Source organism: Dama dama, chromosome X, assembly GCF_033118175.1.
Source record: "Dama dama isolate Ldn47 chromosome X, ASM3311817v1, whole genome shotgun sequence".
Lineage (NCBI taxonomy): Eukaryota > Metazoa > Chordata > Mammalia > Artiodactyla > Cervidae > Dama > Dama dama.
Genome location: NC_083714.1, coordinates 90,808,642 through 90,822,024, shown reverse-complemented (window position 1 = coordinate 90,822,024; position 13,383 = coordinate 90,808,642). Strand labels below are relative to the sequence as shown.

The 13,383-nt window shown below is 41.0% G+C and overlaps 1 protein-coding gene across 7 annotated transcripts in view; it reads right to left on the bottom strand.

The window, feature by feature from the left end:
- SNX12 (sorting nexin 12) overlaps positions 1–12,793 on the bottom strand; it is an 85,266-nt gene extending 72,473 nt beyond the window's left edge. For 3 of the 7 annotated variants that reach the window (XR_009692007.1, XR_009692008.1, XM_061137011.1), the window contains exons 1-4: positions 12,567–12,788; positions 7,655–7,750; positions 6,249–6,373; positions 5,747–5,837 (exon numbers count right to left, since the gene is read on the bottom strand). Coding sequence is in view for 4 of the 7 variants with exons in the window: in XM_061137011.1 (XP_060992994.1) it covers positions 5,747–5,837; positions 6,249–6,373; positions 7,655–7,750; positions 12,567–12,731 (477 nt within the window). In the remaining 3 variants the exon portion in view is untranslated. Of the gene's footprint in view, positions 1–5,746; positions 5,838–6,248; positions 6,374–7,654; positions 7,751–12,566 lie in introns of all 7 variants that reach the window. The other 4 variants (XR_009692006.1, XM_061137008.1, XM_061137009.1 and 1 more) reach the window with 4 other exon arrangements.
- Positions 12,794–13,383: the final 590 nt, after the last annotated feature.

The window sequence follows — 13,383 nt, the reverse complement described above, 5'->3', positions numbered from 1 at the left end:
ATGAAAAGTATGGGGGAATTTTTAAAAACCTGACAGTGGTATCATTACAAATAAATGTGCCAGGAAATGCAAATTAAAACTAACAAACACCACTTTCACCAAATAGTATGGATAATTATGAATTTTTTTCCACTTTTGGCAAAGAAACGTTTTGGAAGGAAACAAGATTTCTCCACTTTTGTAAAGTTACAGAAATTCTCATTTTCTGTAAGTGGGAAACTAAACTGCACTCTTTAAGAAGGTAGCTTAGTAGTACCTAACAAAATGTAAAATGCACACATCCTTTCACCCAGGAATTCCTTCTCTCAAAATCTATCCTACAGAAACACTTAAAACACACAAGGTTATATGCAGCATTACTTATAATAGTAGATGATTTCCACCAATAAGTGAATCATTAAATGTTGATACAACTACACTGTAAAATGTTATGTCACCATTTTTAAAAAATGAGGTAAATTTCCATGTACTAATGAGAGGAAGTTCACACAATATTACAAAATAAACTTGCATAATACTTCATAAAATATCCCATTTTGTTTTCAAATAACTATATACAAGTATGTGAGTATTCAATGGTGTTTACGTGTGTATGAATGTATGTATGTATTCATATACATGCATTTGTGCATAGAAAAATGCCTAGGAAGACCCATACCAAATTAGGTTATTCCTGAGGAATGGAAATAGGGTTAGGGAATAAGGAGAAATCTCACTTTATACATATTTATGTTTTGTTTGAACTTTGGCAACTAGCATTAACTACTTTTGAAGTTTCATCACAATAAAACATTTTAACAAAATTGGCACTTTCGTAATCAAAGTTATAATTTATATATTTTAAATAAAAATAACTACATATAGTTATGAGGTGATTATTTCATTTAAAAATTTTGGCTAGGGTCTTCCTGGTGGTCCAGTGGTTAAGGGTCCACCCTTCTACTGCAAGGGATGCAGCTTGATCCCTGGTCAGGGAACTAAGATCCCTCATGTCACTTGGCAAAAAAAAAATTGTTTTTAAATAATAAAAATTTTGGCTAGAAGACTTATGATAAAATTATGGCAACTGTAAATCAAATCACCACTGAGATTCAATGGGGTACTCATGACACAACAGAATATGTGCAAAGAAAATCGAATCAGGGTAAGTGAAGAGTCATTCATTTCTGGGAGAGAAAACCTAACTGCACCATAGCAAACCACATCACAGAGGGAAAACTGTGCTTTCACCTTTTTTGATAGCATCACCTCCAGGGTTTCTCAACTCCTTAAGAAACAAGGGTTGAAAAACTTTATAGCTGAGAAAACAGGCCCAGAGTGGTGATGCAATTTGCTTAAGGAGCTATAGTCATCTAATAGCATAGCCAGCTCTGAACCCAGGCTTCTCTTCCAGGTTTAGTACTCTTTCTACTACTTTTAAGATCTTCCTGGATCTTTATTTTGATGACATATTAGGGAATATTTTTAAGTCTTATGAATATTAGACATCTCTGTATTTAAATTTTAGGACAAAAATGCATAACAAAATATTTAATAATATCCCTCCACTAGCACAGATGATCAAAATTGACTGTATTTGGACAAAAGAAATTACTGGATAAGAAATAACATTTTCTTGAAAAGTAATGCATAAATTTCTGTGAATCTAACTGTATTTTACTATTCACTTAAGAACTACCATTTTATCCAATTTGATTGTTCTTCAATTTGCAGTGCCTCTTAATCCTTTACCTTCAGTTTCTCTATATTAAGTAGTTGTTGATCTATATACAAACACTTAAAACCACCACAGAAGTACATATTTAAAAGAAGCCTGCTGTGATTTTAAAACTCCTTTATTCTGTATAATGTTAATAATTACCCGTTTGTCTCTTTTATAAGGAATGACTTTTATGTTCTCAGAAGGGTAGATAGACAGACAGACAGGAGGGAGAGAGAAAATAAAAGTAGAATAGGGAACAATTTTTTTGTATAATGTAAAAAAGATAAGAAGAATGAGGGATGGTGGGTGGTCGGGAAGGGAGTGGCAGAGAACCACAAGCTAAATTAGTCACAGAGTGTTTGTATTTTTAAAGTAAACTTGAATACTGTGATATATAGATGGACTAACAACCACCTAAACTTCAGGCTATAATTAAAGTGGTATCCAGTTTTAGATTCTATGACTTGGGGACATATGAGGACCTTGGAGAGACTTCAGAATAATAAAGATAAAAGGGTTAAAAATGAGTGAAGTAAGGAAAACTTATAACTGTTATTGTGTCTGAGAAAACCAGAGATGACTCAACAATCCTCAAAGATAAGAAGAAATACCTATTTCAGTCAGCAGTTAGTCTGCATTTCCAAAGCAAAAGAGTAATTTTACTTAAATTATTACAGCATGTATTTGAAGATGGAAATGCCTTACCTAGGACACCTCATCAAACAAAAACTCCAAAGAAGCCTGAATGCTGTTCATCTCTCCCACCCTATACTAGCTCAACTCATCTCAAAGAAAGGTTCAAAGGGTAGCTAAGCCATCTTTGGAATGTGAAGATTTAGACTTCCCTTGGGTATAGCTACTATACTCAAAAATTTTTGTTAGCCTCTGTCGCCCAGCTCCCAGTGAAAAGTTGAGTTGCTTCTGTGCTATGGAAAAAGAGGATTAATTAGTAGTAAATACCTAGATGCATGCATAAACTTGAATTTCTTACAAAAAGTATGCTTCTCCTCACTGATCATGGGCTTGAATTTGGGGTTCTTTCAGAATCCACTTACATTTCAATCCAAAGAAATAATTTACCTGACTAACATTAAAAAGAAAAAAGTTAGGACAAATAACTAGATATATATGGACCTCTTAATTTGTCTCTAGCATTTTTTGTCTTATTGAGATATCTCCCAAACTAAAGTATAAAAAGTATAAAGTCTATGAAGAAAGAGAATGTAATTATTTTATTTGTACCTTGAGCACCCACCCCATCACAGTCCAACTTTTAGCATAAGGCTGGGCGCACAGGCAGCTATTGATTAGTACTTGTAACATATCGTTATCTGTCAAAATTTTGTTAATATTTTTATAGCTGCTTTTTCTGGTTATTCTGTATTCATTCTCCAATACTGCTGCCTATGAAGGCTGCATTTCTCTTATTACTCTTCCTTTTTCTCATCTCATAGAAATAGCTATTCTTCCCTATTCCCTCAGTTATCTTTAGGAATTTAATTCCCAAATCTCTTTAACTTCTTCAATTCAGTCCCCACTTTTCTACCTGGACTCAAATATCACTGTTAAGTCATCTTAATTCATAATGTTTTAATGACATCACTTTCTATACCTTCTTTTCATGCTCAACTACATGATTAAAAGTAGCTTTGACTTCCCAAATGCCAAGATTCCTAACTAACCTCTCATTCCAAACCTTTCCCAAAACCCACTTTGTGCATGAAGCCATTTGAGAACCCACTGGTCAAGTGAAACTATCCACTCATCAAAAATTCTCAGAGTTCACTCACCTTTCTGCCTACATCAAATTTATTTGAAAGGAAAACATCTCAATTGAGGTAAAAAGCCTATGAAAAAAAGTGTTTGTAGGGCGTGTGTGGGTGTGTTGGAGGATGAGCATATGCACACGTTTATGTACACATATAGCATTTGCATATACATACACACACATACTATAAATATATTTTGCCCAAATTAGCACAAACCTACAAGCTTAAAAACCAAATTTGCTAAATCTGACCCAAACCACAGTTATTGAGCCCTGTGGCTACTTCCTCCAAGCAGATGCATTACCTCTGTGACAAAGTCAATTGAAAGTTGCAAAAAGGACAGGTAAATACTGTTACAGGTAGCTTGGATTCTGCTTTTTAAAAATTTAAATGTAAAAATTACTTATCACTTTAGGACATTGACCATGTTAATATAATTCTGCACAATACCCAGAATATTCTAGAAACTAAAAAGTACTAAATTTACAACTTAAACAGGAAAACAGAGGCTTGCTTCACAGTGGTTTAATATGAACAGAGTTGAATATGACATTGTCTGACAGAAGAATGAACATTTTGCTGAACGAAAGCCCCGAGTCAGGATATATACACAGCAGAAATGGGACCTCAGGCTCTCAGCACTTGTGCACAATGAAAGAAGGAATCTTTAAAAACAAAAGTAACAGAGGATACAGATGAAAAAGGCAGCAACAACACCAACACTGGAAAGGTGGGAAAGGGAGCAGAGCATCTCTCTAGAGGCTGCTCAGGCCCAGTAGCCGGAGAGCTGGTCTGTCTCAGGGAACTTCAACATATAGATGGACTTAAACCCCATGTTAAAATCCAATCCTTAACCTTTCTGTTCAGGGTCTTGTCAGAATCAGTAATCCTTTTCCCCAAGACCCTATATAAAGAACTCCAACCCTTCCATGACAGGAAGTCTAAGCAAAGAGACCCCACTTTTGACCTGACACCAGAGTTAACCTGCTCCCATCCCACCGCTTGGGATAGACATTGGGCTCCAGCAAACAAACCACCACCTCCCAGATAGAAGCCCAGGAAAGCTGCCAGCCTCAAGAAGCTGCTTCAGACTCTAAGATTTAGGAAATCTATACCCAGCTGCTAACCCTAGCTCAGCTTCTGGGGAGAATGCTGGGGTTCCATGGGAAACAAGTGCAGGCAGTTCAATAACCCTGTGACCAAGCTGGGGAGGGCAGTGACAACTCTTGCCCCTAAGCCCCATTCAACAGCTCAAAGTGCTTAGGAGAAGTCAGACTATGTGGGTTTGTTCATGTGTTTCTACCTGTGGCAGCACTAAATAGGATGGGGGGGGAGGGAGAATGGAAGGAAGAGAGTGGTGATGTCCTTCCCTACCACTGGGAGGTACCTAGAAAATGATCTACTCCCACCCTTCAGGGAGTTACCTGGCAGTGGTGAGTTTCCCCCGGCCCTCAAGCCACCAAACCTGCAAAGCTAACCCATAAAAGTAGTGAGGACTTGGGGAGAGAGAACTGCTGGCCCAGCCCATACTGACTCACCTGCTGGTGAGCAAGAAACAGGCAGCCAGAGTGGGGAGCCACAAAGGAGGGGCTAGGCAACAGGATCTCCCTGACTGTCCTATGGCTTTCTTCTGACTCTGAAGCAGCCATGATGATGGGCCCAAAAAACCCACACACCTTGCTCCATAAACAGACTGCTTAGACCCTAGAATTACTGCCATGAAAAGCAACAAGGGAGAGAGAAAGTATAACAAAAGAAACTCTTGCGAAAACTGGGAAAAGGCCTAGAGAAAATGAAAACTTCGGGGTCTCTGCCACCTTCCCCAAAGAAAAAAGTTCATGCAGGTAGGAAAGGCAGGGTCTTTCCCTGCTCAGCGTTCCTGGTTAAACCTAAGAGTAAGAAAAATCCCCTGGACTTGCAGCATCAGTATGTATCCAAGTGCCCCACCAACACAAGACCCACGCCCCCAAGGTTGGCCTTCTGGTATAGGTAAATGCCCAAGAAATTGCCTTCCAGTCCAATACCCCCACCCACCCCCCCAATCCCAAGCAAAGGGCATCTGCCTGTGGTTTCCCACCTCTCCTCAGAGAAGAGGATCCTAGTAGAGTGCCCATGGTATAGTCAGGTACCAAGGAACACAATGCCAGAGTCTATCAGGCCAGGGGATGGACAGACAACTTCAGATCAGAGAGAGAGAGAGGCTTAGTGTAAAAACCAATGTCATTTCAGCAGGAAAGTAGAGGGCAAGTGGTGAGAGGGGCTCCTACTGGCGCACCTTCCCAGGGACGTAGTTCCTGTCAATTGCCTCCTCCTGCAGGAACATGTGTAGGCAGCGTTCGTTCTGAGCCAGTGGGTGCCCAGCAATTCTATAAAGAGACCAAGATGGTTATCAGTAGTTTTGGGGACCAGAGAGAATTCACAGAGGGGCAGGGCTGTGGATGTGGACATAGGAAGAAGGGTAAAGAAACCCTGAGGTTCAAGCAAATAAAGGACAGCAGCAGGGCACCATTTCAACCGTAATACTGCAGAGCGGAAGGGGATAGAGAGGTAAGGGAGGGGCAAATTCCTAGACACATCCAACATGCAGGGCTTCCTCAGGCCCTGGGGCACAGTATCAGAATTCTGCTCAAAGGAATGGAGTTTTACTGTCCAGTGACCCCAGCACACAATCAGCACCACATCATATTATCCATTACAAAACGGCAGGGAGATGAAACATACAGAAAAAGACTAAGATGGCAAAAGTAGCAAAAGGAACCCCCAGGAACTTGGCTTACTTGTTAATAAACTGTTCCAGGCCCTGCCTCCTTTCTTCAATAAAGGACTCCTCAAAGATCCCTTCGTCTCCTCGGAAAGGGAGCTGCCGCTTCAAGGCTTTCCCAGGGAGTGGTGGTACTACAATCTGTAGGAAGACGCAAAAATATTGGTGGTAACTCACTGTACATTTCATTTCCTATTAGGAATAGGGTCCATCCTATGCCATAGTTCAGCAACTTGCAAGAACTGAGATCATAAGAACAGTCAGGGGTGTGGAGAAAAGGGAACCCTTTTACAGTGTTGGTGGGAATGCAAACTAGTACAGCCACTATGGAGAAGAGTGTGGAGATTCCTTAAAAAACTGAAAATAGAACTGCCATACAACCCAGCAATCCTACTACTGGGCATACACACTGAGGAAACCAGAAATAAAAGAGACACATGTACTCCAATGTTCATTGCAGTGCTCTTTACAATAGCTAGGACATGGAAGCAGCCTAGATGTCCATAGACAGATGAAAGGATAAGAAAGTTGTGGTACATATACACAATGGAATATTACTCAGCTATTAAAAAGAACGCATTTGAATCTGCTCTAATGAGGTGAATGAAACTGGAGCCTATTATACAGAGTGAAATAAGTCACAAAGAAAAACACCAATACCATATATTAATGCATATATATGGAATTTAGAAAGATGGTAACAAAGACCCTATATGCGAGACAACAAAAGAGACAGATATAAAGAACAGACTTTTGGACTCTGTGGGATTCTAATTTGAGAGAATAGCATTGAAACATGTATTCTAACATATATGAAATAGATGACCAGTCCAAGTTCAATGCATGAAACAGGACACTCAAAGCTGGTACACTGGGACAACCCAAAGGGATGGGATGGGGAGGGAGGTGGGAGGGGGGTTTAGGATGGGGGACACACATACACCTGCGGCTGATTCATGTCAATGTATGGCAAAAACCACCACAATATTGTAAAGTAAGTAGCCTCCAATTAAAATAAATAGTTTTTAAAAAAGGAACAGTCAGGATGGCTCAGGTCAAAAATTAATCCAACTCTGTTTCTGCAGGAGGACAGGTTTACCATCTCAAAAGAAAGGAAATAAACTTCAAATATTCTTCACTCTCTTTAACAGTCCACTACCATCCAAGAATTTAGCTCAACTTTCCATTTTTAGCACCTACAGGAATTAAGTTGTATGATTTTTCTATCCACTGAGTCAAGTAATGATTTTTCTTTACAATTTCTCCTGAACTTCCCACTTTCAGGTCTCAAAGGGTATCACTCAGATCCAACATACTGGTATTTGGTCGATAGAGTACGTTCACCCTCCCTATTGCCTTCAAGATTTTATAAACCTATGGAGATCTCCTCTCCCAAGGGTCACACAGGGAACAGGGCCATACCTTACTATCTCGCTCCAGCTCATTTTTTAGCCATTCAAAGTCACTGTAGCGCCGTCGTACACAGGACTCCTTCAGCTTGAAGATAGGTAGGTTTGTCTACAAGGAAGAAAGAATGAGAGAAGAGAGATGGTAAGTAACACTCAGCCTGTGACAGCCACCTGTCACAACCACTTGAACATGTCTTAAGAAAGAAACAGCTCCTAAGGACCATGCTCCTATAACCCTTTCGAAACACCATTGGGTGAATACCAATCCTCACCACATCCAGCCTTGTCAGAGGTGGTGATCAGAAGTCCCATGCTGCTTAGAATTTATCCCACAAATAGACTTGAAGTTATACATAAATATGTGTATACAAAGGTTTTCACTGGATTTTCTCATTTATAATAAAAATAAATGTCCATCAATAGATAATTGGTTAAATAAATTATGGTACACTTGCAGAGTGGAATACAACTATGAAAAGAATGAGAAAGATACATATGTCCCAATACAGAAAGATATCAAGCGTTAAAATCAAGGCACAGAACAGTATATATAGTCTGTGTTTTTAAAAGGGATATGTATATGTGTATATATTTATATTTATGAATTAAAACATTTATGAAAAGACACTGATAATAGTGACTGACTTTGGAGACTAAAACTAGACAACTGGAATAGGTATGTCACATTTTTCACTGTACAACTTGAGTTTATCATGTGCATGTATTACATTTTCAATTGAAAAGTGAATTTACAGTCCTTGTAAAAAAACAAGAGATAAGCACCTTCAAAGTATGCTTTCCTTTGCTTTTCCTGTCCAAATCCTTTCCATTCTCAAAGTCCCAGATCAAGTCCCACTTCATCCAGGAAATCTGTCCTGACAACACTGGCTTAATTTATTGGTCTCCTCGTCTGAACCCTTAGGACACATAAGACTTTGGTATTGCCTGACACACATAATATGCATTATGTTAGTCTTGTTACCAAAGTAAATTATAATTTCATTGAAATCAAGAGCCTTGACTACTGCTGCATCTCCCTAAATGCAGATTATGCAAGTTATTCAATAAATACTCAATCGATTAACAGTGAACTATGTATCTGTTTACCCTCCCCTTATCCATAAAGTGCAGCAGAAATAGCAATTACATTAAGTTGGTTTTCCATAGTTCGCTCCCTGATATACATCAGCTGATTCCCACATTTTAATCACTGAGAATTTTCCCAAGGCTCCATTGGCAACATGAACCTCCGACAAACAAAAAGCCCTGATCCTCACTCCTATCTATAGGTTCTAAACAGAAATAGCCAAACAAATGTATTAATACTGACAATACTTCCTACCAGTCAATTCAAATCAGTAGATGGAAATAAAAGGAGCTAGTTTTTCTACTTTCTCCACAACTAACTCAGAGCAGGAAAAGGGCATTAGCACCATGCTGGAGCTTCACACATTCCTTGCTATGTTACATTCTGTAGTCCTCAAGTCTGGATACTGTCTTTCTTAGGATCTAGGTATATAGAATCAAATAATAAAGCCAAATAACTGGCCAACTTACATCAGTTACAACTCTACTCAGGATCAACATCCCAGGAATGGCAGTGGATTGAAGTGGAGTGAGAAATGTGTAAAGTAGTATCTTATTAATGGAAGCAGTAGTTTCTTCAGAAAGAGGAACCTCCAGAAGGCAGGAGAGGGAGACCTCATTGTTACAGTACAGCTTACCCTTGAACAACACAATTTTAAATCACATGGGTCCACATGGGTACACAGATTTTTTTCAATATATATAGTATATCATTTTTGTACCTTTTGAATTTTGTACCATGTGAATGTATTAACTATTCAAAACAAGCCATTATAGAGAACACTCTCAGAATCCTGCACACAAATATATATATATGTATCAAATCATCATATTCTATACTTTAAACCAACACAATGTTATCACTGACTCAATGGACAGAATTTGAGCAAGCTCGGGGAGATGGTGAAGGACAGGCAAGCCTGGCATGCTGTAGTCCATGAGGTCGCAGAGAGTCAGACACGACTGAGCAACTGAACAACAACAACACACAATGCTATCTGTCAATTATATCTCAATAAAGCTGGGAGTAAAAATAATCATTCAAGAAAAAAAGCCATTCAGTATCTTGAGATTCTAGGTTTCCACCAGACTTCATTACAAATACTGTGATCCCCAAACAGTAGAACCTTAACTAGTAGGCCAACAGAAAGATGTAAGGAAAAAAGTGCTGAGTAGATTCTTCCAAGACACAGTAAAACCACCCACTGTCATTTTGTAGACTTCCTCCTTTGACTTGCAAAAATGGTATTCTTTCCCTACCCCCATAGGATGGTGACAATAATGGCCTTTCATCTCAGCACCTAGCCATCTAAGGAAGGGGCTACTATGTACTAGGATACTCTCTCAGCTCCAACCTACAAACTGTATGAGGGAGACAGGATTGTGTAGAACAGGATACACAGTCCTTTGGCTCTGATCAAAACAAAATCAAGGGAAAGGAAAGAAAGAAGCAAAGTTCAAGTCCAAAGGATAAATGACATTTGAAAAGTCCCATACATATCATGTGAAGTCACCAGAACACCTCTCCAGACTCATTTCTTGCGGGGTTAAGGGGGGGTAGATATTCCTTCCCTGAGCTATTATTATACAAATAAAAAAGCCAGTGCCATCTGCTTCTACCATATACAATGCCCAACTCCCAAAGCCCATTCTCTGAGCCTCATACTCCCTATAATACCTACCATGATCAGTCACTTAAATTAGCAATTTAAAACCAAATGATTTCATCAATTTCCCCTCAGAGCTCAACAAAATATTAAAAGTCTATATAGCCATACAAATTAACAAAAATACAAGTTAACTCAAACCCACAGAATTAGGAACTGCCATCAATCCTATCATTACCATACAATTAGTAATTGTGGAAAGGCCTGATGAAAAGCTTAGTAGGGAAAAAAAAACTTGCACACTAAAGTTTTGCAACTAAACATTGCCAAAGACACTACAGTGTAGTGGAAAGAGTATTATGGGCTTCGGAGTCAGACAGATCTGGGTTCAAATCCCAACACTGCCACTTATTAGCTATGTGTACTCAGGCAAATTACTTATATTGCATTCCTCCTTAGTTTCCTATCTGTAAAATGGTGTTTTGTAAGGATTTAGAAATTAAATCCTAGTTCAGTGCCTGACACACAACAGGCACTAGATGAACAGTTCTTGTTATTAGAAGTAGAGTAGCAAACAATTCCATTCATAATCCCCACAGCTCTTGGGTAATACATCAAGACAATGTTTCCAAAACCCCACAGCAGAGAGTTCTTACACTGAACAAGTTATGCCCAGTCCTCCTTAGGTAATTAAGTTCTCTACCATTAACAGTTCCCAGCTTTTATCATATTTTGAGGGATCTAACATCCATTCTTCCCCAAAGAGATGATTTCATATAATTCTTATATAGATGAGTTTTTCTCATTTTCTGCTATTCGCATTTCTTTCTTCAGTTTGGACTTTGCCAAACTTGGAATCTGGAGATCATCGCTTCTCAGTTAGATTTCAAAGTTCAGTTGGGACAGCATACTCTCTCATTCAATTCATTCATTCAAAAATAAAAGCACATACACTCTTTTAGGTCTTCAAATGCTGTTTGAGCAGCATGCTGTCCATAGAGAATATTCTGGCCCTCTAGTCTGAGAAGAAAACATAAGGAAAATTAGGAAATGGCTCTCAACCTTTTTGCCTGTAACCACTTCAGTGGGGGCAAAGAACCTGCAAACCATGTACTCTGCACATTCCATCCTTGCATGGTGGACTAAGAACTAGAGAATAAAGTCCTCTGTAGTGCACACTGGAAGAAGCCACTCCTAGGGCAGTACTTAAATGTCATATATTAAAGCTAACTACAGACCAAGGACTAATATAATGAGTCCAAAAGGTTCATCTAGGGCAGAAAGGGCAAATGACCATTCATATACAGAAAACCCAAATGAGAGCCAGTAAATACTGAAATAAACATTCTGGATACTTCAAATCTAAAGGGTCAGCAAAAGATGAGGGCAGCGACTAACAATCCACCAATCCGAGTTACAAGGTCAGGTTTTCCAGTGAGCATGTAGTACCTGAGAAAACAAGCACTGAACACTTCTCTCTTTCTGATGTTAATTCTACACAAGCCTGGGAAGCACTCAAGGAGCCTCCCCTTCTTATTTCTGCTCCACCAAGTCCACTGTCTCCCTTTCCTGTAGTCTCTTTTCCCTTTAACCCAGGCTTTGCTCAACCCCATCATCCACAACAAAGGATGAGATTGTTGGATGGCATCACCGACTCGACGTGAGTTTGAGCAAGCTCCGGAAGTTGGTGATGGACAGGGAAGCCTGGTGTGCTACAGTCCATGGGGTCGCAAAGAGTCGGACACGACTGAGCAGAACTGCTCATCCACGGTGACCTCATTAGGAGGAAGTTGGGCCTTCCTGATCCCCTACCTCAGACTGACTTCCCACAACCTCCTTTTGGGACCCCGCAGCATATCGCTTTGGCTTTCCATCCCCCAGCCCTCTTCCACTCTTCCTTCTCTCCTTCTGTTGCTACAGTTCTGATTCCTACTTCCTGGAATTCCTCACTCTAATCTTCTCCACCCCCACCGTCTCCAGTCATGCTTTCTTCTTGCTCCTGGGTACTTGTTTTCCCTGAGGCTGGTCATCGGGCCAGGAGTCCCCTCTCAGGAGTTTTCTGCATCCTCAGGCCACAACCTTGTGTGCAGACCTCTCAGCAAACCTACTAAGCCCCTAACCCCCAAATGACCCCATAGCCTTCCCTATGGCAGTCTTCCCCCTCCCCTCCCCCGCCCTTCCCGCCCAGCCGCCCGGTCCTCCCTCAGCCGTCTCCCTCACCCCGTGACTCACCCGCATGCGAACCTCATAGGTGGTGAAGCGCGCGCGGCCCACGCCCACCGTCTGTGGATTAAAGATGTCGATCTCCAGGAAGTTACTCGGAGGCCCGTAAGCGTCGGTGAGGTCCTGCGGCTTCGAGTTAAGGCGCCGAGTGTCAGCTACTGCCGTGTCCGACATCTTTCCGAAGGAGAGAGCCAGACCGGGGAAAGGGGGGGTGGGGGGGACAGAGGCCGAAGACAGAGAGCGCGCACGGCCCCTCCCGCTTGCAAAACAACCAGCCAACCCACAGACAGTGGCGCCGCGCACGCGCGCCCACGCACGCACGCACGCACGCACGCGCACGCCGTCACGGCCAAGGGCCCGGAACCCTGAATAGCGGCTACGCTGATGGCTGGCTCTCCTGTACCAAGAAGGCATCATTCAGACTTCCGGGCGGTGTGTGTGACTGCCCTGGAACCTGCATCTCCAACACGCATTCCCCCAGTATCCTAGGAAGCACTACAGGGGAGATCCGCCAATCGCTGCTCCTCAACCCAAGAAACTGTTTTTATATTATGCATCCATCAGCAGTGGGTACTGCCCCTTAAGCTGGGATCCTACAGTGATAGGCCGAAGCCCCGGGACCTGAATAAGTCCTGGTTTTGCGCGAAAATAGAAGGGTGGTCTCCCGAGGGTGGGGTTCCAACAATAGTGAAAACGTAGAACGCAGCCTGGCCACTTGTGCCACTGATAGTTTCATTTCACACGCAGTTGAGCACTCAGTGAGCGCTACTTACGATGCCAGGAAAGCAACAAAGATGAGGTAAACAAAGATGATTTCTCATCCTCA